This window comes from Ursus americanus, chromosome 28 (genome assembly GCF_024610735.1).
Source record: "Ursus americanus isolate L20-20 chromosome 28, mUrsAme1.1.p, whole genome shotgun sequence".
Lineage (NCBI taxonomy): Eukaryota > Metazoa > Chordata > Mammalia > Carnivora > Ursidae > Ursus > Ursus americanus.
The window spans coordinates 35,442,767-35,467,340 of NC_142154.1; the positions used below are offsets into that span (position 1 = coordinate 35,442,767).

A 24,574-nucleotide genomic window follows, 5' to 3' on the forward strand; every position below is an offset into this window, starting at 1 on the left:
GAAAAGATGCATTTAAAGAAGTCTTTCCTAGATGGGAGGTAAGAGACCAATATCCTCACAGGCAAATCCATTGCAGATCTGAGTGAGAGTCCAAAAGAGTGAATTTAGGCAAATTACTTCAAGCCTTAGACAAATGGAGCTAAATACAAGTTAACAATGATGATTTATGCAGAAATGTTTTAAAACTACCATATGTAAATGTGAAAGAACAAAATTTTTGTGGGAAAAATCTGTATAACTGTCACAAACTGACTTATACTGGAGAAGTTAAGACTCTTTTTTATATTTCCCCCCTCGGGTTAGAAAAAGTCATTTCCCTGAGGTTTTTGGGCACATTTCTATATTCAAAGCTTTAACTTGATAGGCAATCCAAGTTATCTTTAATATATTTTCCTGTGTGTGCTCCTAAGCAAGGGACTTTGATTTAATTCATTTATTTATTTGAGATATAATCGACACATAACATTTCAGGTATACAACATAATTATTCAATATTTGTATGAACTGCAAAAATGATCACAATAAGTTTAGTTACCATCCATAACCGCACATAATTTTTTCTTATGATGAGAACTTTTAAGATGTATGCTCTTAGCAACTTTCAAATGTAACAGTACGGTATTATTAACTACAGTTGCTGGGCTATATATTACATCCCCAAGACCTAATTATTTGCATGGTACTTTCAGATGCAAACAATTTAGGTGCTTAAGAAAAGTGGTTTACATATTTCAACTTCTCCCCAGATTTCTTATCTCCCCAAAGTGTCTGACTTGTATTTCCCTCATATCAAGGGTTCAAATTTTTCAGAACATAACATTTTAAAACGGTGCCTCAGTGTAAGATGGATTTTCGGCTCTGGGGTGAGGTGTATATGGTCTTGGAGTTTTAGCAGAGGCAGAACAGTGGAGCTTCTGGAGCGCAACCTCCAGGGCAAGGCACGGGGGGCGCGTTAGGCTCGTGGCGGAGGTCTGGGTGGGCATATTTGGTAGTTCTCGGAGGGGCAGTGCCCTCCGCACGCCGGAGGCAGTCTGGGGGCGGCTCCAAAAGGGTGGGCACGAGTGGATCGGCGCTGCTGGGCCTCGCTCGGAAGTGTCTTAGCTGGCCAGGGCCCGGAAAGGCCCGTTTCCCACCTGGATTAGGATGGTTCCGATGGGGTCGTGGTTCTCAGTCTCCTGTGCCATGGCTAGGGCCGGGGAGGGCTGCCTCCCGGAGGAGGAGCGTACTCCAGCGCCGGGGCCAGGTGCCGAGAGCGCTCGTCCCCATGGCAACCCCACGCGCAGCGCGGTCTGTTCTACGCCGGGAGCGGAAGAGGGGGTGTGGGAGGAGTCAGGGCAGCCCGTTCCTCCCGTCAACGCGCCCTTCCTTGCGCGTCTCCCCCGCGCGCCGTCGGCCGTGGTACAGCCCAAGGCGGAAGCGGCTCTGGGACGGAACTGGCTCGCAAGAGCAGCTATGGCTGCGGGCGTCCCCTGTGCGCTTGTCACCAGCTGCTCCTCCACCTTCTCCGGAGACCGGCTGGTCCAGCGTGAGTAGCGGGGCTCCTGGGCCGACGTCCAAGCCACCCCAGTCTCGGCGGGCAGCGGCCTCAGAACCGCGGTCTCGCTCTCGGCCTTTGTCGTTGCCGCGGGCCCTGGGCTTTTCCTCCTCTCGCCAGGGGCCACAGGCTCCTCGGGTGCCGCTCAGACCCGGTCCGGGTGTCCAGGCACCGCTTCTGTCTTCCCCTAGCTCTCACATTCATTGCTTGTCTGCCCGCCCTGCGCGCTGTTGCTTTTCTTCCAGCTTTTTCTGCAAAGTGGGACTCATCCCTGCCCCGCCCAGCTCACGGGTTGTGCGGGCAGCTTTGAGATGAACCGAAAGGCGCTCTGGAAATTGTACCGAGTTAGCCGGGTGTAGGGTGCAGAAATTGGGATGCTTGTCGCGGTCCCTGCTCCTGAGGTGGACAGTGGGTTTCCTCTTGGCTCCCCCTTGATCTGTATGAGTTAGCCTTGTCCCCTCCACTCCTGTTATTCTCTGCCTTGCCTTCCTCCTGAGGCGCGTAGGCTCTCGGGCAACATTAGCTTTTGGGTGTTTCTAGAAGGGCCCAGTTTCTTGGCCTCTGGACCTTCATGGTGTCTGTCAAACTAAATAACTCTTGAGAGAAACCTTAGGCGAGACCAGTGTAGTAGACAGAGCATAGGACTGGGTCCTAGGCTCAACTCGTTCAGTAAAGGATTCTGTGAAGGTGATTGTAACCCAAGACACCTGTTTCAAATGCGTGGCTTCGAGTCAGAGCAGTGACTTTCAGCTGCGTGATAGTGAGCACACTTAACCTCCCCCCTGCAGCTTTCTTATCTGAACATGGTGGTGATTTTCACAGCATTGTTGTGCTTAACCCAGAGGCTGGCATAGAGTAAACATTCGATAAATGGTAGTCATTATTATTAAAAGCACATTCTCTCTCTAACCCCCAGTTTCCTGGTCCTAAAAATGGGGCACCTGAGCCTATCTCACAGAATTATTTGAAGGACAGGTGACATTTTGAAAGCACTTTGTAAACTGTAAAGCATCACACAGCTATATATATTTTTTTCTGTGCCTGTCAAATGACAGAATTAGGCAGGACGTCCCTCCAACACAAATATTCTATAAACTTAGTTATCATTTGTGACCACTTAAGTTCATTGCCAGGGTAGAAATTTAACTTTAACACTTACTAAATGAAGTAACTGTTCTGCGCCATTTCCTTACCCCTTAGTAGTGCTCTTTCCCATTTATTCCCTTTTCTTTTTAAAAGATTGTTTCATTGTAAAAGTAGTGCATTAAATAAGATTTAGTATATCGAGAAAGGAGAATGTCAGCCATGGTATCATCACCCAAACACAATTTCCGTTAACATTTCTGTGCATTTCCTTCTAGTCTTTTTTCCAATACTTATGTTAAAAAAAATTGTAACTACATCTCATACATAATTTTTATCCCACTATTTTATATATAATTTTTATGTTTTATACGTTTTTATATTTTGTATAAAAATTTTAAATTTTTATATATAAAATATATGTAAATATAATTAACACATTTATAAAATATATAAAATAATTTATATAATTTGTATTTTACATATAATATTTTGTGTGTATATATATATATATATTTTTTTTTTTTGAGAGAGAGAGTGTGAGAGGGGGCACACGTACATAGGGCAGCGGGAGAGAGAGAATTCTAAGCAGGTTCCAGGCTCAGCACAGAGCCCTGGGGGTAGAGGAGCTTGATCTCACGACCTTGAGATCATGACCTGAACTGATATCAAGAGTCAGATGCTTAACCGACTGAGCCAGCCAGGTGCCCCTGTGTATCATTTTTATTCTGGTATTTTTCATTTAACATTACATAATTTATGATGTAATATAAATTACTTTCCATCACATATTGCCTCTAGTGAACATAAAATTTGCTCAAGATTCTTAAAATTCTTGGTGTATTTAGCTTTATAAAATAATTACATGCATTGGATTTCCATTACTGGTACATAAAAGTCCTTTCAAAGCCAATCGCAGAAATATTTGTAAGTATTCTGATGGCTGTGGTACTCCCTCTGTGCGCTTTAAGGATCAGAATTGGCAGACGTGGTCACTTCCTTGAAGGAGCTGATGACCTAGAGTTGGCAAATAGTAACACTGTATTTCCTTAAAGTACATTAGCATCCTTAGGGGTAAAATTAATTCTGTAAAATAAGCCACTTTGTTTCCATATGTAAAATCCCTCTGAGATACAACAAAGGCCAACTTTTGTGTTGATTAAAATGTGGTGGCCTTTCTTTCCTCTGTGATTCCATTAATGCTGTGTAGGGAAAAAATAAGAGCAGTTAGTGAAGACATTACTTGTAAGGAGAAGTGAACTATAAGAGGGCTTTATCGTTTCTTCCCAGGTTGTTGATAGGGAAGTGGTGGGTAGCACTAGACGGCAGTATTTCTTGAGCGTTCGTTCTGTTTAATTAAAGATTGCATTAATTTAACCATGAATTGAGTCTGATTTTGACGTCAGAGATAAAGATGACCATATTGAATGATGTTTGTCAAGTGTTTGGTGATAATAGGCCACAGTATGATTTTGGTTGAATCTGATCTTTTTGGGAAGGTTTGGTTTCATTTCATTCATCAGGAAGAGGAACTTTACGGTTTCTCCAGTTTCTTTCAACATCCGATCTCTTTTACTGCGTTTACCCAGTGGGACATATTTCATACTCAAATAACCAGGTTGTTATAAATACACAGGAAATAAAAAGCAATAGGCCTCTGCTACGGGTAAAATGCATGCATGGATTTTGTGAAAACCTTTTTCGTTTTATCATTCAAAGGCCTTATTTTCAGTATTCTGGGTGGTGTCCGACATCAGATAAAAGGGCATTACAGACTTCGTAGACTTTTAAGGGATAATGCAGGCTCAGGACACTCAGGCAAGGCTGTATGTGGTATGGGAGCAGGTGTCCGTACTCCAGGGCCAGCCCTCTTTCCACCTCATAGTCCTATAGGCTTTTACTTTTTCTGGGAAAGTGTATTCTGACGCTAAACACAGAGCCGGTCTCTGTGCCAGTTACTGTAGCTAAGATGCCGGGTAAGGTACTGCCCCTGCTCTTCGGAGGGCTGTAGTGGAAGTGTGTGCTCCACTTGTGAAAATACTAAAATGTAAATGCCTAAGTTTGAACATTTTATTTTCCCAGAGGGAACTTTATTTTTTAACTCCAGTATAGTTAACGCACAGTATTTATATGAGTTTCAGGTGTATGGTATAGTGCTTCGGCAATGCTGTACATTACTCAGTGCTCATGAAGGTAAGCATACTCTTGGGGCGCCTGGGTGGCTCAGTTGGTTAAGAGTCAGACTCTTGATTTCGGCTCAGGTCATGATTTCAGGGTTGTGAAATCTAGCCCTGCCTGGGGCTCAGCATGGGTTCCGCCTGAGGATTTTCTCTCTCCCTCTCCTTCTGCCCCTCCCCCTTCTTGTTCAGGAATACTATAAATAAGTAAATAAAATCTTAAAAAACAAAAAAGTGTACCCTTAATCCCCTTCACACACTTCCCCTCTGGTAACCATCTGTTCTCTGTAGTTGAGTATTTTTTGGTTTGTCTTATTGCTTTATTGTTTTGTTTCTAAAATTCCACATATGAATGAAATCATTTGTCTTTCTTTGACTTATTTCACTTAGTATTATACCCTCTAGATCCATCCATATCGTCACAAATGGCAAGATTTCATTCTTTTTTTATGGATGAGTAATATTCTATTGTATATATATTCACCACGTCTTCTTTATCCACTCATCTGTCAGTGCACACTTGGGCTGCTTCCGTAGTTTGGCTGTTGTTAATAACCCTGCGATAAACATTAGGGGTGCGTGTATCTTTTTGAATTGGTGTTTTCGTTTTCTTTCATTAAATATCCAGTAGTGGAATTACTGGGTCTTATGGTAATTCTGTTTTTAATTTTTTGAGGAATCTCAGTAGTTCTTTCTAGTCCTAGAAGGAGCTTTAGATAGAAAAGTCCCTGGAGACTTGTTTGATGGTGTTGAAGTGTGTAATGCTAACTCAGCAGCTATAAGCCATTCAGGTTCTATGTCTGATCATTTGGAGCGAAATTCTTTCTTTTAGTGAAATGTGGGAATTTGGAGATCTTACAATCATAGCAAACATTGGTAGGTATATCAGTACCCTTCTCAAACGTGTTCTCACGTCTTTTAATTTGGTTCTTGTATCCCTGTGAAGTCATGAAGTCAGGTTATCTCCATTTTATAAATGAAGAAATTGTGGCTTGGAAACACCAGGTGCCTTGCCCAAAGTGCTCAAGTGCGAAGTGTTGGAGCATATGTTCACGTTCAGGATTTGTGGGCACGGAGTACGTGGATGTAATGTGTTGGAATTCCTTAGCCGTCAGGACTGTTGAAATTTAAGATGTGGCATTGGCGTAAGAAATGATAGAGAAGATGAGCCCCTAAAAGAGGGTTTTAAAATAGGGGGGTTTAAATAGAGGGTTTTGCATTTCCGTTTAGGAGGGTTGGAGTCTTAATTCTGAGTGAAGAAAAAAAATCTTTGTCCAAAGGGCCTGTATTTAAAAAGAGCATTACGTATGCCGATAGTTTTGAACAGGATCTGGATTTTTATTTTCTCAGGTGAGTGTACTCAGAGTAGAGGCATATTACATATCCGTCATTCCTATGCAGGGTTAACATTGAGAATAGGAAGTTATTCAAGAGCATCTCTACCCTCCCTTCTGGATATAAGATTCGACGTTACCACGTTGCTTACTTTTATGGTAGAATATATGGTGCTTCTTACCTCTGACGTTCTTAATTTTTGTGTGTGCATTTTTTTTGAAAACTGCCCCATTTTTTTTCGTAGTATAGTATCACATTCAGCTTGTCGACATTAATACAGTCCACCAATCTTACTCAGATTTCACCAGTTTGACTTCTACTCATTTGTGTATGTGTACGTGTCCTCCGTAATTTTGTCACCTGTGGTTTGTGTGTCTACCACCGCAGTCAAGACACTGAAGAGTTTCAGCACCCCGGGGGTCCCTTGCATTGCCCTTTTATAACCCCACCCATCTCTCTCCCAGGTTATGCCGCCAGTCTTTATGCCTAACCCCTGGCAACCACTGATCTGTCCTCCATTTCCAAAATGTTGTCATTTCCAAAATGTTATACAATTGGAACCATAGAGTAGATTACTTTTGGGGGTCGATTTCTTTTTCTGCTCGGCATAATTCCCTAGAGATTCATCTTTATTGTATGTGTCAGCAGTTCATGCCTTTTGACTGCTGAGCAGTGCTCCGTGGTAAGGGTGTGCCACAGTTTAAATATTTACCTGGTTCCAGTCTTTGGTTCCTGGTCCTGTTTTTGTATAAAGTTTTATTGTCACACAGCTATGACCATTTGTTTACATTTTGTCTACAGCTGCTTTGCAGAGTTGAACAGTTGCACCGCAGACCATATGGCCCACAGCCTAAAATATTTCCTGTTTGTTCCTTTATTGTAGAAGTTTGACAACCTGTATTCTGTGTACTAATGTGTACTAATGTGCTTAACTGTTAGAACGTTTGAATGCTATTGTTACGATCATTCTTCTCATTTTGCAAAGAAATTGCAGCGCAAAGAAATTAAGTAATTTGCTCAAGGCCAAATAGCTGAGCCAGGTTTTCAACCCAGGCCGTCTGGCTCTACGAACTGCCTCTTAACCAGTCCTGCTCTCAGTTAAGTCAAGATCGGGGAGCAGGAAAGGCACCAGAGAGGCAGCAGCTGAGCGATGGGGGTTCTCTTTGAAGGCTGAAGGGATAATAGGATTTAGCCTGTAGTCATTTGCTTGCTTAGGAGAATAATGCTTGGAACAGAGCTGAAACTTCTCACCAATTTGAACTTAGCAATTCCACATAGGACTTTCTACATTTTCCCAGGATTTCACTAAGGCTCAGGCCCCAGGTCCTGGTCACCTGGTTTCCACAGCTCCCTTGGCAACTGGAACATTAACAAGTGGCCATTGTTTTCTTCTGCTTATCTCCCCGGGATTTGCAGTTAAGTAGGGACCTGGTCCTAGAGAAACCTCCTTGGACTGGGGGGAGGCGAAATGGTGACTTTTAAATAAAATGCGTTCTTTCCATCATTTCAGATGGGAAGACGTATGCCCAGCTGAGATTTGGGTCTCCCGTTAGGACAGTCAACTATCTTGATTTTCCCAGGATTGAGGATTTCTTTTTAATTGAAATACAGTTGGCATATATTAGTTTCAGGTGTACAACCTGGTGATTTGATGATTATAAACATTACGAAATGCTCACCACAGTGGTGTAGTTACCATCTGTCACCATAAAAAATTATTACAATATTACCGACTGTATTCCCTATGCTGTACTTTCTATCCCTGTGACATTTATTTTATAACTGGAAGTCTGTGCTGCTTAATCTCCTTCACCTATTTCGCCTATCTCCGCAAACCCCTCCCCTCTGGCAACCATCAGTTTGTTCTCATATTTATGAGTCTGTTTCTGTTTTTGTTGTTTTGGCTTTTAGATTGCACGTAGAAGTGAAATCCTACGGTATTTGTCTTTCTCTGGCTAATTTCCCTTAGCAGAATAGCTTCTAGATCCATCCATGTCGCATTTTAAAGTTGCAGTAGACACTCCACTTTTGGAGTAGGGTATTTGACTTTCTGTGTTTGGAATTCAGATGCACTTAGCCATGGAAACAGTGCTCCAGTCCTGCAGAACCAGATAGCGTAATTATATATGATGGGCGAACTAGGCTTTGGGGAATTACACAGGCAAAGCCAGCCATCACTTATGACATTGTTTCTTTGGAAAACATTCGTTCTTCAAGACTGGGAGTTTGTTTCTTGGCCTGTCAGACCTGTATCCTTACAAAAGGATCTTCAAGTAATTTACTAAGGAGAACATTCTTATTTCAAAGGTAGGGGCTTGTCGTACAGCTTCGCTGACCGGCATTGTCCAGCAGGGAAGAGGATAAAAGCTTGGGTTTTTTAAATTTGCATTTTCTGGAACTGCTTTAGTATTCTGAGTGGAGCCTTTTACTCTGAGAATAAGTTATTTTTGCTTAAGCAAAGTTGTTTATTTTGTTGTGGTAGGACGACTCTGCCTTTGATTTGATTGTACATTTCCAAGGCTTTATTTTCTTTAAAGGAAGGATGATTGGACTAACAAGATCTTCCACGAACAGTTTAAGGTTGTCATCGGAGAGTGATACGGTAAGTGGTCAGACTCAGTCTGACCAGCGATTTCAGCTGGTATGGGGTAGAGGATTATTTTTAGCTCTGATACTTCATATATTTTTAAATTTTCGATTAACAGTAAAAGGGGGCTTAAGATTTTTATCTTGATTAAAAGAGGGATGTTAAATCATCACCCTAAGGAGGAAAAAGATTAAATACAAGTTCATAATTCTCTCCAGACCCAAAGGAACTTACAAAATGCGCCCATGTTATCCTTCTAGTGTGAGCACACACGTGTGTGTGTGTGTGTGTGTGTGTGTGTGTGTGTGAGTGAAGGAGAGACATTCAAGCTCAAAGAAGTTGTGATTTTCCAACGTGGTTCAGCCCATAAACGCTGGGGAGCCAAGATTCAATTCTAGTTCTTTTATATACATGAAACGTGGTGAATTTCTTGGCAGCTAGAACCGAGTGTATCCAAGGTGGAGGTAGGGATAGGAGAAATTACAGTAAAAGATTTTACTACTAAGATGAGAACTTTATGACTTAAATTAAGTGTACACTTTTTCCTTCATGGTAATTAGAGCCTTAGTAGATGAACTGTGATAGGTTAAATAATTAAGACACTTTTATTGGTGGCCAATTCGTTTCCTTGTGGAGTGGAGAATTTGACTTTTTGGGTGAGGTTATTGTAGGTGAGGGAAATGATGATAAGGTGTTTGCCTTCCCAACAAACGGCATTCCAGTAAAGAGGGTGGAGAGTACGAGGAGACACAGCAGTGGAAAAGTATTATGCATTAACCGCTGTTGCACAGAACCGTTTATGATACAGAGAGCATTGTATCAACCTGGACGAGTCTGAGTATATCCGGACTCAGACCTTTACTTCTGGGCCATTCAGCTGCTTATTTTGTACAGCTAAGGTAAAAACATCTAGAGAGTATGCAGTGGTCATTTGGTTTAAACAGCTTGCCCCGTGTGATGCCTCAGCAAATAGTGACACTTCATAAATCATGAAATCTGATATAGAACCATTTTTTAAAAGGTTAAGGTATGAAAACTGTTTTGAAGATGTCTGGCAGGAGTGATCATCTGGACATGACATCGTGTTTGTGTTGGAGCCGGGGCACGCAGATACCATAAACACACCTCTAATAGTTACCCAGAAAGCAAGGTTGACGTGGATTCAGACAAGGAGGACAGTTGTGAAACTCAGAGAGCCTGTGTGACGTTGTAGGTTCAGTAACAAATCACCTCTGTAGGGCTTTATTTTCCACACTGACCTGAAGGGCTGTTCTACATGGAGATGGGGAAAAGCGTTATCGTCCTCGGGTCAACGTCCAAATCCGTAGGCTTAGAGCAGGAAAATGTGTGATCATTTGGTAATGAACAGCTGAGCTAAGACTGCCATTCAGTCTGAATTCCGCTGGAGTTGCTGGGGTTTGGTGGTGGGGGAGGAGACTTTTTGTGACTCGAGCACTGAGTTCTACCCTTTTCCTGGCTATATTGACTTGAAGCAAGTTAACTTTCCTCCCACAAATAATTCACAGTGTCTTTACCTTTGCCATTGTTCTAAGTCTCTAAAACAGTATGTGCCTCAGTCACCTGCCTGCTCAGTAAAATGAAGACATTATCTTCTAGCTTCCATGATTTTTTTAGCAGTTTTATTGGAATCTAATTTAAATATCATCAAATCCACTTATTTTTGGTGCCGAACATTTCTGGCATCCTCGAAGGAAACCTTGTGCCGATTTGCAGTCACTCCCCATTCTCAGCCCCCAGTTCTAGGCAGCCACTAATGTACTTTGTCTTTGCAGACTGCCTTTTGTGGACAGTTTATTTAAAAGCAGTCCTGTAATATAGTCCGTTGTGTCCGCCGGCTTTTATTTAGCTTCACGTTTCTGAGACTCCTCCATATTACGGCCTGTGCTTTGTATTTCGTTGTACGGACACGCCACACTTTACTCATCAGCTGATAGGCATTGAGTTATTCCACTTCTTGGCCGTTACGAGTAATGCAGTTACGGAGATTCAAAGAAACTGCCGTGCTATTTTAAGAAACTGCCAAACTGTTTCCAGAGTGGCTGCACTGCTTTATGTTCCCATCAGCAATGTTTGGGGGTTCCAGTTTCTCCTCATCTTCTACAGCACTTGTTATCGTCTGTATTTCCGATTACAGCCAGTCTAGTGGGCGTGAAGGAGTTTGTCACTATGGTTTTGATTTGCATTTCCCTAATGACTAGTAATGCTGAGAATCTTTTCATGTGCATATAGTCCATTCATATATCTCCTTTGGGGAAATGTCCATTCAGCTCTTTTGCCCATTTTTAAGTTGGGTTTGTGGGTTTTTTTTTTTTTTGGTCATCTTATTAATGAGTTGTAAGAGTACTTTATATATTCTGGATACAGGTCACATATATAATTCACATGTATTTTGTCTTGTTCTATGACTCGTCTTTTCGTTTTCTTGATGGTATCTTTTGAAATGCAAAAGTTTTGAATTTTCATGAAGTCCAGTGTGTCATTGTGTTCTTTTTCCATGATCTTTTGACCGTGTGCTGCCCAATCATTTTACGCTTCTTGAAGGAACTTTTGGGTCCTGGGACATTGGATGTGTTAGCTTTATGGTGTTCTCCAATGGATCAGGCTTATTTTCAATATTTGAATACAGGGGCTACAGAGTAGATGTTGTTCATTAAACATACTCTGTTTTGGAAAATTCATCTCAGGCATGTTTACCTTCTTTCAGAGTGAGTTAGCATCTGCTGCAGACTGTTGTCATCCTGAGCAGACACTGAAATTTTTTGTGAGGTTTGAATAATTAACATTTGAATGTGAAAAGTATTTTCATTTCATAATGGTCCTGTTTAGGCTTATGTATTCTTTTTTCCAGAAAACCACCATTCATAAATTATTTTTAAAATATCTAAGGTTAATTGCCAAATAGCTTTTATGGTTAAAATAACTAAGACACTTGAGATAGATTTCGTTAGAGATAGATTTTAGGAGGTTGTAATGCCTGGCTAGTTTCAGTTCTGTGAGAAAGAATAAAACCAACTTTGCATTCCAGAACTTGTCTTCCGTTTCATAAATACAGCTAAGTCAGTTTCACAGGTTCCACAAGATCAGGGTTTCCAAGCCTTAGCACTGTTGGCATTTTGGGCCCGGCAGTCCTTTGTCGTGTAGGTGCTGTCTTGTGCCTTGTAGGATGTTAAGCAACCTTCTTAGCCTCTGCCCGCTTGATGCCAGAAGCATGTCCCGACTTGTGACAACCAAAAATGTCTCCAGATGTTGACATGTCCCCTGGAGGGGCAAAATCACCCCTCCCCCCATAAAGAATCACAGCTTTAGATGTATATCTAGAACTGTGATTTTGAATAAAGAATAGTGATAGAATGCAAAGAAGCCCCTCTCCCCTATCTACAGGTAGGAATTGTCCATGAGCCGTGCCGCTGGGGTTGATAAAATGGTCTTTGCGCGCAGCCCGGGAAACTGAGAGGCTGGTGGTTCCTCCTTGGCCCTCATAAAACACTTCTCCATGCTCTCTCTCCCCTTCCTGCCAGCTTCTTCTTGTCCTTTTGTGCATGTTTGTCTCACTGCGTTGTGAGCTCTTCTGAGGGCAAGCACAGACCATGTATTATTCGCCCTGCCCCCCGCATCCCCCCACCCCCAGTTATTTTAAGATGAAGCAGCTGTGGTGACCAATTCCAGATGGTTACTGGGAGAAGGTAAACTGCAGGAAAAGGAGGAGGGCTGAGTTAGATTTCTTTTGCTCCAACTTTAAAACTTTTCCACTGTGATATAAAAAGCCCCAACGCCGGAGGAGAAGAGATGTGAATTTCAAGTGTCACCAGGGGGGGAGGAGTGTGTGAGGAAGAGGTAACTAAGCGTCGTAAGCAAACCGGAATCGCTGTCCTCTTGTTCAGGCCGTGCTGTGTTGCCCTGCCTCAGACCGCAGCCAGCACTGCATGTGCCTCCGGAGGCTGCAGGACGATTACTCAGAGAATCGCAGATGAGAATGTCCCCGCGTTTGTCCGTGTGAAGTCCCGGCCCTGACGTTGCAGTTTGAACCTTTCAGCATCACCCAGGCTTTGCCGGCCCTCTCCGCTGCAGCCCCCGGACCTGCCCCTGCCCTGGGGGAATCATCTTGTTAGTTCACAGCGGCTACAGAGTACGGGACAGCAGCACTCACCTTACAGGGCGTTCTCGTGAAATCGTGGCTATAAAATTGTAACGAGTTGCAACAATATGGAGCCGTTATGATTTTTAAAGGTCTGTCTTTGCCTCTCCTTGCAGGCTAATGAAAACGCTGGCTTTCGTAGTTTTTCCTCAATCACATTTTACTCAGTTCTTTTCTTTCATAATGGCTACTTTCCCCTTCAGCTGACGTCAGACTCTACTGCCTCCTATAATTTTCCTAATTGCTTTCTCTTCTGTTTCAGCCTGTGCCTTAACAATGGAAAAGAAACATTCGAGAAGGCATATTCTGGGAAGGGAGGGGCCAGAGCCGCTTAAGGAGGTGGTGATTTCCTAATTCCACTTTCTCTTACCAGCTCCCTGCAGTGCATCTCTGACCTAGTCTCTTGTCTGTAGGCGAAAAACCGGACCTGGGGAGGAGGAAGGGAGCGTTCCTGAGGGCTGCTCTGGGTCCAGTGCCTGCCCGCGCCTTCTCACGCACTGTTCTCTTTAAGCTACAAGAAGCCGTTTGAGAAGTGTGTGTGTGTGTCCCCTTTTACCGCTGAGGAAGTGAGACACAGGTTAATTTGTCGTTCTCACAGAGGGCACATGCAGGTCTGTGTGATCCCAGGTCTGAGCTGTCTCTATTTTATGGCCTTTTCTGTTGTGGTTAGTGCTGCCAGCATAGTGGAGGGAGCGGAACCTTGGGTTCCTTTCCATGGATACCACGAAAGACGCTTGTATCTGGGATGGGGGGTGACGATACCTCGCTGTAAAGGCAGCTTCAGTCCAGTGAGAAAGAATAAAACTGGGCAAGTACTAGTCTCTGGAAGGATCATCTTGATTCAGAGTGACAGCTATCATTTTGCTCCGGGCGTAGAAAATATGACTTCACCACTGGACAACTTCTCTTCACAAAGAATGACATGATTAGTTAAGGGAACATTAATTCTGCTGGTATCAAAAGTATCCTTAATTGTACGACTGAAGAAGATGGGAATAATCCAAACCAATATCCATGCACTTAGTTTAGAATGGACTTGTTTTGGGGCACCTGGGGCGCCTCAGTCGGTTAAGCGGCCGACTCTTGATCTCGGCTCAGGGCTTGATCTCAGGGTTGTGAGTTCAAGTCCCGAGTTGGGCCTGTGGAGCCTACTTAAAAAACACACACAAAACCCGCGGTAGAATGGTCTTTTTGGTTGGAGTGGATAGGGGAGGGGTGAGGTAAGGGGGGGTGTGAGAGAGAAAAAGCATGTGCGCGATAGAGATTGAAAATGGATATTTCCGGTGTTCCGGGAATTTTACCTTGGAACTTCGATTTGCTTCCTAATTCATGCTAAAGAGAGTATCACCTCTTACTGATTCTGAACTCAAGAAAGCTAGATGCCTCCTTCCGTGTGCCTGCTTACCAGTTTCACCCTCTGTGAGTGAGGCAACGTTACGACAGACGGAAGCACGAAGCAGGCGTGAGGTCGGAGCGGTGCTTGGGTTGCTGAGCCGACGTGCTTCCTTGGCATGCCGCTTTCGTCAGCTCTCTCGAATCGTTCTGTCACTCATTGCCGTGTGGGACTATCAGGGAAAGAAGTGCATGAAAGAAGTGAGAAGTAAATAGGAGTTGCTGGAGAATTGATGGCTATGTATAACAGTTTCTCAAACAGGGAGGGAGATTTACACTTGCACTTAAAACTGGGGGAAGGGTTTATACTTGCTACTGGAACTGACATTTAACTTCTCATCTGAAAACACTACAGATTAACTATTTTAAGCTGCGAGACCAAGTTTGTGGTAACAGACCGGCAATTAATCATCTAGTATTTGTCTCTTAAAAAATGATGTATTGCAGCTCCACCAGGTGGCTGCCAACAGTGTGAATGAGACAGGCCAACATCCACCAGGAGGAGGGAGAAGCTGCTCTCGATTTTATTTGTGCATCGTCTTGACTACATCCAAAGTCAGCTTAGGGAAGGGCAAAGTAGGGAGAAAGAACACTGCAGGGTTTTCTAGGAAGTCTGGCAGAAAACCCCCACGTGATCACTATGACTCAACTTTGGGCATATAAATACCCCAAGCCCATACACAGTTTTTGAATGGGTTAATCGTGCTTCAGGCTTGTATATGCTGGTGCCCTTGTTCTGGCTGTTATTTTTGGTTTTCATGAAAGAGCAGGGCCCATAGGTTAGTTTTGGCTTACGACCATGGGACACTTGGGTGTGATCTAGCCCAGATGCTGAATGTCACATGCAGGAGTGAGTGGGGAAAATGCTGGTGTCTGCGGTTCGTTTTAGGCTCTTCTCCTTTGGGCAAGTGGCGTCTTTTTTTTTTTTGGCCCTCAGTTTTACCATCTGTGAAATGAGTAAATGGTCCTGGCTGATCTCTAGTCATGTGCATAAGCGTTTGAGCAATTTTTGTTTTAATCTGGAAAAGAATAAACGTGTTAGACGTTTGAAACCAAATAGAAAAGATGAGCGAGAAGAGCTATATTTAGTGGAGACATTTACATTTTTTAAATTAAACTCTACATTACGATATTGATGACAAGAAGAATGAGACTGTTCACTCTTCTCTAGTTGTGAGATGGCACAGATGTGATAATAAAGTCCATATGCGGTCTCGCCGAAAGTGTCTGATTAGACATAAAATGTTAAAAATAAAAGAATCTGATAAGTAAATTGAGCTATCAAGTTATTCTAGGCAGCACAAGAACTAAGAAACACACACACACACACACACACACACACACACACACACCCACACCCCAGCTACAAAAATACCGAAAGGTGGAATTCGTTTTCCCAACTTATTGGTTCTGTTCTGTCTAGGTACAGAGAAAAGAGAAATTGCTTCTGTGTTCAGTAAATATCTTCATCATTTGAGAATCAGAGACAGTATAACAGTGAAATTTGAAGAGCTCTGAGTGACACACATTGGTTCGTTGTCTTGTATTCTGCGCGTTGATTAATAAAGCGTACCACCCGTAATGGATGCAAATATCCTAAATTGCAGTTAGTAAGTAGATGACACCTTCGACTTGATTTTTTCATGTTAGTTGAAGACAGTGATTTCAAAAAAGCGTAACTGAAATTTTCTTCCAATTTTTAACAACACTGCCAGCTTAGGAAGTATCGAGAACTGGTTGTCATGATGGTAGGAGTCCTCGTCCCACGCTCCTTGTACTTTGCCCCTTAACCAGTTTTACCCTTTGTACTCCCCCACTTAAAAAAAACAGTTAATTCGTTATTTTTAAAAATTACCCATGAATGAAGAAAACTGATTCCATATGGTGGCTCCTCCTACCCTTAAAAAAAAAATCAGTTTATACATTTTTTGCTACTTCCCTTGGTTTCGTTTGCCTTCTTCCATATGTGCTTTTATCGGCATATTGCTATGCCACCTGCTTGAAGTTTGGAAGATTAGCTTTGAATGCAACATAGACTTTGATCTAGGAAGGTTGTTTTTTTTCTCCCTGTGAGACATTTACATGAAAACAGAGTCTTTGATTGTCATACTTTATCTGTTCCTCCTGCTTATTTCCTACCTGAACTTGTCATAATGCTCCTTGAAGGACATTGCAGCTGGTTGCTATGGAATTGATTGATAATTAGTAAAAGATTACTTTAGATAGAAATTAAGCAGCAAGAACTGCTGATTTCCTAAAGAGACAAGATAAATTCAGATTTTCAAATATTGGCACAGACCTCGTGGTAATTTAAAAGTAACAATTCTGGTTGTGGTGAAAAATTTTAGAAAGTTAATTTCACAATGCGCCGTATGTCAAATGTAGTCTTACATCTATTTTAAATTTAGTTTTCTATTTAAAAAAAAGGGGGTTTTGTTTTCAGACCGGTTCCGCCTAGTAACCACATGATGAAAGTTTACCAATGAAAAGCATGCGTATGTCACATACGCACTTATATGTTATTATACATTATTCGTAGCAGTCTTTTGGACTAAATGATTTCCCCATATCCTTTTGTTGAGCAAAAACTATGGCAGTGTTCCACATACATAATCTTAGCTCTGGAATCAAAAGTTTAGCTTCTAGTTTTCTGTGTCCTGCTAATTGTGAGCTCGAGGGATGTTTTCTATGTTCATCTTCGTTTGCATCGAAAAGGAGTTTGTGGCCATTTTGTCATACATTCTTATAATAACCCAGTTTTAGTGGCATGGTATTTTACTCCTCTAGACTTATTTTCCAAATCCGTATAAAACGGAGGTTGTGGGTATGAATGTGAGAGATGGGCGTTTAGGTTAGAACAATTTCTAATGTTTTTCCACTTGTGAATATTTTATGGCATTCTGGAAGCAGACTGCTTCGGTGGTCCCATGACCTCATCTCTATTTGTTCATCATTGAGTTGGCTTTTACTGTAAGAATTTCATTAGTTATAGCCATGCTGCACATGGGTTTCTGAAAGATTTAGGTATATTCTAAATAATTAAATTTACGTTTTCAAATTATGCTAAAAGTGTCTCTACCAAACAAAAATTGGAGTTGGCTTTCAAAGAATCTGAACAAGGCTGAATATAAATGGAATGGGGGTCATTTATCAGTATCCATTCTTTTATATCATCAGTTGAATTAATGTATAAGCATTTGGCCTAAGGAAGATGTGTAGCTTTTCTTTTATTAATGAGTTAGCCTTACTGCTACCTTCTTCGTAGCTTGCAGTGAGGACAGAGCAGTTACAGATTCTTGAAGGATCTTGTCACCTCCCTGTCACATGAAGTATGTAGGCAATGAAATCGATGTCAGCTCGTTCTTTCTCTTCTGCTTGCTCTTCTCTGGGTGTTTGGTTACGTGACTGTTTTGTCTTCCACCTAATGTAGTCACAGTCGTTTTCGTGTTTTAAAGAACAAAAGCCAATGAGTTAAATTATGTTACCATTACTTTTACAATCAAATAAATGATAGAGAAGAAAATACCCTGATAAATGGGAGGCCTTTTGAAGTCCTTGCACAAAGAGAAGTAGGTAAAGCACCATATTAATCTGGTATCTTTTTTTGTTTTTTGTTTTTTTTTAAGATTTACCCGTTCATTTGAGAGAGCTCGAGAGAGCGAGTGGGGGGAGGGGAGGGGGAAAGAACCTTCAAGCAGACTGCCCGCTGAGCAGCATGGTGCCTTACGTGGGGCTGGACCCCACGACCCATGAGGTCATAACCTGAGCTAAAACCAAGAGTCAGACTCCCAACCGGCTGAGCCACCCAGGCCCCGATCCAGTATCTTTTTGAGAGCCTTGACCAGGGTGTATCGGTGCTGCACTTTCCATGGTGACGCTGTGTCCTTTGTTCAGACATCCTCGGAGCGGAAGATCTTAGCGTGGAAGTGACTGCCGATGATGCCGTGAGGGTTTACCCCTGGACCATTGATAATAAATACTACTCAGCAGATATCAATCTGTGTGTGGTGCCAAACAAATTTCTCGTCACTGCAGAGATCGCGGAGTCTGTCCAAGCATTCGTGGTTTACTTTGACAGCACACAAGTAAGATCTGGTTTGCCGGGGACCTTGAATAAGAAATTACTTGGTGCTTTCTTTTTTTTTTTTTTTTCCTCCTGCCTTTTTCGTGAGTTCTCTTACTGTCTCTTCTTCTGGTTGTTTGTATGTTTGTTTTTCCTCCCTCAAGAAATCCGGTCTTGATAGTGTCTCCTCATGGCTTCCACTGGCAGAAGCATGGTTACCTGAGGTCATGATCCTGGTCTGTGACAGAGTGTGTGAAAACGGTAAGGCATGCCGACGGGACGATGGGTGGTACACACAATTGCTATCCCTTGGTGAACAGAATATACTTTTGTTTTCTTAGAGCAGGACATCTCCTGTGATTACATTACTCTACAGAAGTATTTTTAGCTATTTCTCTTTGGAATCTTGCAATATTTACATTTTATTTTTTTAAGAATGGACACTGTGGGTTTGAGAGATCATTTTCTTTATATTACTTTATTTTGGATGCCTTTAGAATAGCTTACATTAAGAGTAACACTGAGATTTATGGAGAGTGTTGCAGCAGTACTCTGTTTTAAAAAATTTTTACTTACGAAAATTCTTTTGCGTATCAGGTGTGAACCGGCAAAAAGCTCAAGAATGGTGTATCAAACATGGCTTTGAATTGGTGGAACTTAGTCCGGAAGAGTTGCCTGAGGAAGATGGTAAGTGTTTATGTGTCAGGAGAAACATGGCATTTGGATTCAGATATGAGGGAGTCTTTTAATCCAGGGAAGAGGAATCAAAGTGAAATTTAAAAAACATTTTTTCCTCAGCTGTTTGAAGAGATTTGTGCAAAACCCATTGGTGTGGTCTTACTGTTAACCAAATGATCCATTTTTTTGGCTCCCCCACATGTTAGGACTTTTCAAATATTGTTTTTCTTATAGATAAAGGTAGAGTATTTCTATCTTAAATCTTAGTCATTCCCTCCATCTCTTATCCTTTGTCTGCTGCCAAAAAAAAGAGAGGATTTGACCTATACGCTAAATAGTAAAGTTTATGTTCTTTATTTTGAATTCCTCACATCCTGAGGCTGAATTCCCAGGAACCTTAGGGGGCGTGTCAGCCCTATTTTTATGTCCTTTGGACATGTGAAACCAAAAATAGACCCAGAATTCCCCCCTCCCCCACCCCGGGGTAGCTCTTCACTTAACTGCCTTCTGTGATATTCTGGACCTTCTGTTTCTTTCCCCTCTCTCTTCCCTTCCCCCACTCCCCTTCTCACCTTCCAAATACACCTGTGCTAGCTGCCGTGGGACCGACCAAGAGAAGACAGGTGCGACCCACCAAAACCTTATAGTTCAGTACAAGAGATAAACACATATGTGAACAATTGAATTGCCAAGTGGAATGTCATAAATATTTAAAATATATATTGGTGCTGTGGTATTTCAGAGGCGGGAGAGATCATTTTTGTTTAGAAATTCCAAGACTATGGTGGCATCATGAACTTTCACATGTCACTTGCTCCACAGGGAAGCAATGGGAGAGAAAGGCACTGGGCTTGTAGTGAGGGGACCAGTAGGGACATGGCGTTGAGAAGATGCTAGTTCTTGCAAAAGACATTCTGAGAGGCAACCGATATGAATTAAAGTACATAGACAGGATATATATAGTTGTTATACAAAACCTTTTTTTTTTAAAGGAATTAAGAAATCTCTTTTTATATTCTGGCTTATTTAGAATTTTCCCAAAATGTTACCTTTGAGAGTAAAACCCTGCCAGAGAAGAGGATAAATAGGCTGATTTTTCTCCCTGTACATTTTTAATAATAATTGAAAATTAGTACAATTTCCCTTCCCATGTCTTCCAGGTCCCTAAACGTGGGCCTTGTTTTGCGTATGTGAGCATGTACGTAATTGTTTGTTTCTGACACTAGAATTTTCTCTCCTTACTGTTGTCCTTCAGAATCCACATTTGAGTCATCTGTTTAAACCTGTTTTGATTTTGTACTCTTCTCCCTTACACCACTACACTTCTTGCTCCTTGTCTGACCACTGTTCTTGCATTAATTCTGCTTAATATTAAAATAGATTTTTGACATATCTTTAGGTGAAGTAATGACATCCTCCCTAGAATTTTTAAAAACAGACTATAAGCTTTGTATGCATGTATCCTAACACCGGTGTGAGACTTTCTGCTTGTTTGGATTAGATTTCATGTTACTGGTTCTAGCTCTTTATTTCAGACCGTAGTTTTGGTTTCTGGTTCTGTCACCTGAAGTGTTAGTTATCCTTTTACAGACTGAATCACTCATAGTTCAGGTAAACATGTCTTTTATTTCTTCATTTAAACATGGATGGTAATAAAACTCATCTTTGTATTTTCAGTGTAATCCTCGCCGTATTCCTGTTAGGTTGGTAGGTTGGTATTCTTCCAGTGATTCACCCATCCCTCAGTCGTTACTGAGTGCCGACTGTCCCTCAGGCACCGTGTTAGGTGACTCCTGCCTAGAGGGGACAGTTGCATCAGTGAATCGTCAGGTCTCGCGCCTCTTTGCTCTGGGAGGGGTGTGTGCAGAGTGGCATCAGCCCCACTTATCTTTGAGGATAGCATACGTGATTTGCCCTTGATCAAATAGCTAACAAGTTATCGAGCCTGAGTTCTCCCTCTCTCTCTGCTGCTCCCCCTGCTTGTGCGCGCACGCTCTCTCTCTGTCAGATAAATAAAATATTTAAAAAAAAAAAAAAAAAGAGCCTGAGTTCCAATTCAGATTTTTCTGGCTTCTAATTCTGTGCCCGGTCAAGCCACTAGACACAGGTTCTGAGTAGATTGTGCTCCGGGAGCTCTTCGGAGACTTTCTCCTCCCACAGCGTGAAAACGACTTCTGCCATCACTGACCATATCCAGTCTTATAACGCTCATTTCCATCGTACACATATCCACAAGCTAAGAATGTCACCTTATTCGTGTGCTGACTGGGACTAATGCCCTGTTATTTTGAGTGGTATCAGTTAAATTCCAGAAGCACAATACTACCAATACTGACCCAGCTAAACTAAGTTGTTGGTTTTTATTTTTAATGACCCTTGCCTGTCTCCTACACTTATGGTTATAGTAAGTTTACTTCTCTTAAACTATATTTCTCTGATCAAGAAATTGTTCTCTGAATACCTGTTACAAACAATAATTGTTATGCTGTGATTCCCGGGAGAAGGTAGGGCCTTTACAGCATTTTACGGCACACCAAGAGGACCATTCCTGCCTTCAGGAAACTCATTCTCCATAAATAGCAAAAATTGGTGTTTCCAATGCTGTGCCGGGATTGTGTAATTAACAGGAACTAACATTTTCGGGAGAACATGAGCAGATTGCATTGGTGAGGTGGTAGAGATGACTTTATCATAGAAACCTTTTATAAAGTACGTTTATTTCATTGTTTCAGTTTCTGGGTTAGTCTTATCAGGAGCTCTGAGCTGTGTATTTTTTTCTTTACTATGTAAGTTACAATGTGAAATACCAACTAAGCGAGATAACTAAGCCACAGTTATTGAAAAGTATGGCTTGGGGGGATGTACATATATGCGCATATATCTGTATGTGTGTATAAATATATCTGTTTCCTGTCTCTTATTAGATGACTTTCCAGAATCTACAGGAGTAAAGCGAATCGTTCAAGCCTTGAATGCAAACGTGTGGTCCAATGTAGTGATGAAGAATGGTAAGTAGCGTGGGACTAAAAGTCCTAAAGATTTTTTTTTTCCTCGTGTTCCTTGTAGGTTGCAAATTATTTGTACATAAGTGGAACCGTTAGGCTCATATACTATCTATAGATTTGTTCAGTTTTAAGTTCCCAGCTGAAGGAAGAGCCAAAAGTAACATTTCTAAGAATTTATGATGTATGTTTAGTAGTTAATTCAGTAAGAATTTAGGAACTTAGAGTTTGCTTATAATAAACCTAACATTGTCATGGGATGCCTGGGTGGCTCAGTCGGTTAAGTGGCTACCTTCGGCTCAGGTCATGATCCCAGGGTCCTGGGATTGAGCCTTGCATTGGGCTTTCTGCTCAGTGGGGAGTCTGCTTCTCCCTCTGCCCCACCTCCATGCTTACACTCTCTGTCTCTTTCTCTCTGAAATAAATAAAATCTTTAAAAAAAAAAAAATAAGCCTAGCATTGTCTTTGGCTTTGAGAACTACTCCCAAAATTGTCAAACATGAACCCTGTCCCTAAGGAGCTCATAGTCCAGCTATGGAATCAAAGTATGCACTTTTAACATGCTAGGTAACCATGCAAGGCAGTCTTTGAGGAGTGCAGAATGACAGATACAAGTAGTAAACGCATAGAGGTCAGAGATGTGGTCATTATTTTAGGCCTGAGTATATGGAGAGCATCAAGGTGAAAGCAGGTCTTGGCCGTAGTGTTTATGGGATGGTCAAGATTTGGGTTGTTGAAGGGGGAGAGTGACAAGCAGGGGAGGAAGCATGGCATCGAGAATAATGGTAGTGTGTTCCAGGGTCACTTAGCAGTTGGAGCTAGCTTAGAAGAGAGAGGCCTGAATGCTAGGCAGGAGAATCTGGACCTTTTCTGATAGGAGTTGGTGAGTCACTAGAGCTATTTTACCTAGAGAGTGATGCAAAGAAGTTGGCATCTTTCAAAGGTTAATGTCATGGTGGTGTGCAGGTGAGTTTGGTGGTTGAAGCAGGTGGAGGTAGACCTGAAGTCAAGGAGACCCGGCAGCAGCCCGAGAGTGAGGTAATGGGGCCTGGGCTGACAATGACAAGTGGCCATGGGGCGGGAAGCTGGAGCTGATGTGCGGCGAGAAGGGGTTGGGCTGGTTGGTGCACGTTAGCCCCTTGCTGTCGGTATCAGTTTAATGAGGCTGCGATTGTAAAGTATTGCATGCTGGGAGCTTGGAACGACAGGTGGTTATTGTCTCCCAGCTCTAGAAGCCAGGTGTGCAAAGCCAAGGTGTCCGCAGGGCCGTGCTCCCTCTGAAGGTGCCGGGGCCGGGGGGGGGGGGGCGTCTGTTCAGTTCTCTCTTCCAGCTTCTGGCAGTCCTTTGGCTTGTGATAGCATACTTCCACTCTTCACATGGCATTTTCCCTGTGTACCTGTGTTTACGTTTCTTTTTTGTGTACGGACAGTAGTCAAAGTGGGATGCCGGGGTGGCTCAGTCGATTAAGCATCTGCCTTCGTCTCAGGTCATGATCCCAGGGTCCTGGGATCGAGCCCCGAGTAGGGCTCTCTGCTCAGCAGGGAACATGCTGTTCCCTCTGCCTCCTCTGCCTGCTGTTCCCCCTGCTTGTACTCTCTCTTTCTGACAAATAAATAAAAAAATCTTTAAAAAAAAAAAAAAGACACTAGTCATACTGAATTAAGGGTCCACCCTACTTCAATGTGACTTCATTTCAACTAATCATACCTGCAAATAAGGTAACATTCTATTTCCAAATAAGGTAACTGCTGAGGTATTGGGAGTTAGAACTTCTGCCTGTGAATTTGGTGAGTGATACGGTTCAACGCATTAACACAGTTCTTTAGGAATTGCTGATTGTGTGGTGTTTTTCTGTCTTGTAGCACTTGGCTGTCTCAACGAGTATGCCATGGTAGGTGAAACACTACAGAAAGGAATGAGGAAAATCCTATTTACACTGAGCTTGCCCCGTCTCCCCTGAGATAAAAGAGTCAAGTGGAAAATCAGTTTTATAGAAGTAGAATACTTCATCTCAATGTTTGGTTGGCGCTTGAGTGTGAAGTGAGATTGGGCCCCTTTTGCTTGCCTGAGATCTGACCTGACCATGTCATCCTTGGAGCAGCTCCTTCTGGTATAGTAAGCTACTCCTTCCCCTTTTCTTCCCTTCTGTCCTTCCTCTCCCTGGCTTTATTCTTTCTAGGGGAATCTAATGCGTCTGTTGCATTGAGTTGCAGAGATAGGCTTTGTTCTTTTACCATAGCAATTAAAATAAGGCCCTGGTAGATTTCGATTTTAGCCTACGTTGTCATCTCCCTCTTAGCAAAACAAACTCAGATTGAGGCTTGGTCCTTCTCATTCATTCATTGAGCAAATCCTTGTCGAGCACCTGTCACGGGCACTGCCGCAGTACACTGTCTTCACTATAAAAATATGTGTAAGGTATGGTACATAAACTGGGTCAATTCGGAATAAAATTATATTCAGTGGTGCTTGTTAAATTTATGAGAACTATTTTCAGAGAAGCTTATTTGGCTTCAATCACTTTTTGAAAAATCTGCCCCCCTCCCCACCCCCCACCCTGTCTTCA

General features: G+C 42.3%; 2 protein-coding genes across 6 annotated transcripts in view; one reads left to right on the forward strand and one right to left on the reverse strand.

The window, feature by feature from the left end:
• The window catches only part of IQCH (IQ motif containing H), a 197,515-nt gene extending 196,199 nt beyond the window's left edge, over positions 1-1,316 (reverse strand). For all 3 annotated transcript variants that reach the window (XM_045810715.2, XM_087856836.1, XM_087856835.1), the window contains exon 1: positions 1,134-1,316. In XM_045810715.2, the coding sequence (XP_045666671.1) occupies positions 1,134-1,184 (51 nt within the window). In that variant the 5' untranslated portion in view covers positions 1,185-1,316. The remainder of the gene's footprint in view (positions 1-1,133) is intronic.
• A 54-nt stretch (positions 1,317-1,370) lies between these two features.
• AAGAB (alpha and gamma adaptin binding protein) overlaps positions 1,371-24,574 on the forward strand; it is a 54,089-nt gene continuing 30,885 nt past the window's right edge. For all 3 annotated transcript variants that reach the window (XM_045810658.2, XM_087856839.1, XM_045810659.2), the window contains exons 1-5: positions 1,371-1,525; positions 18,159-18,349; positions 18,492-18,588; positions 18,925-19,014; positions 21,930-22,013. In XM_045810658.2, the coding sequence (XP_045666614.1) occupies positions 1,453-1,525; positions 18,159-18,349; positions 18,492-18,588; positions 18,925-19,014; positions 21,930-22,013 (535 nt within the window). In that variant the 5' untranslated portion in view covers positions 1,371-1,452. The remainder of the gene's footprint in view (positions 1,526-18,158; positions 18,350-18,491; positions 18,589-18,924; positions 19,015-21,929; positions 22,014-24,574) is intronic.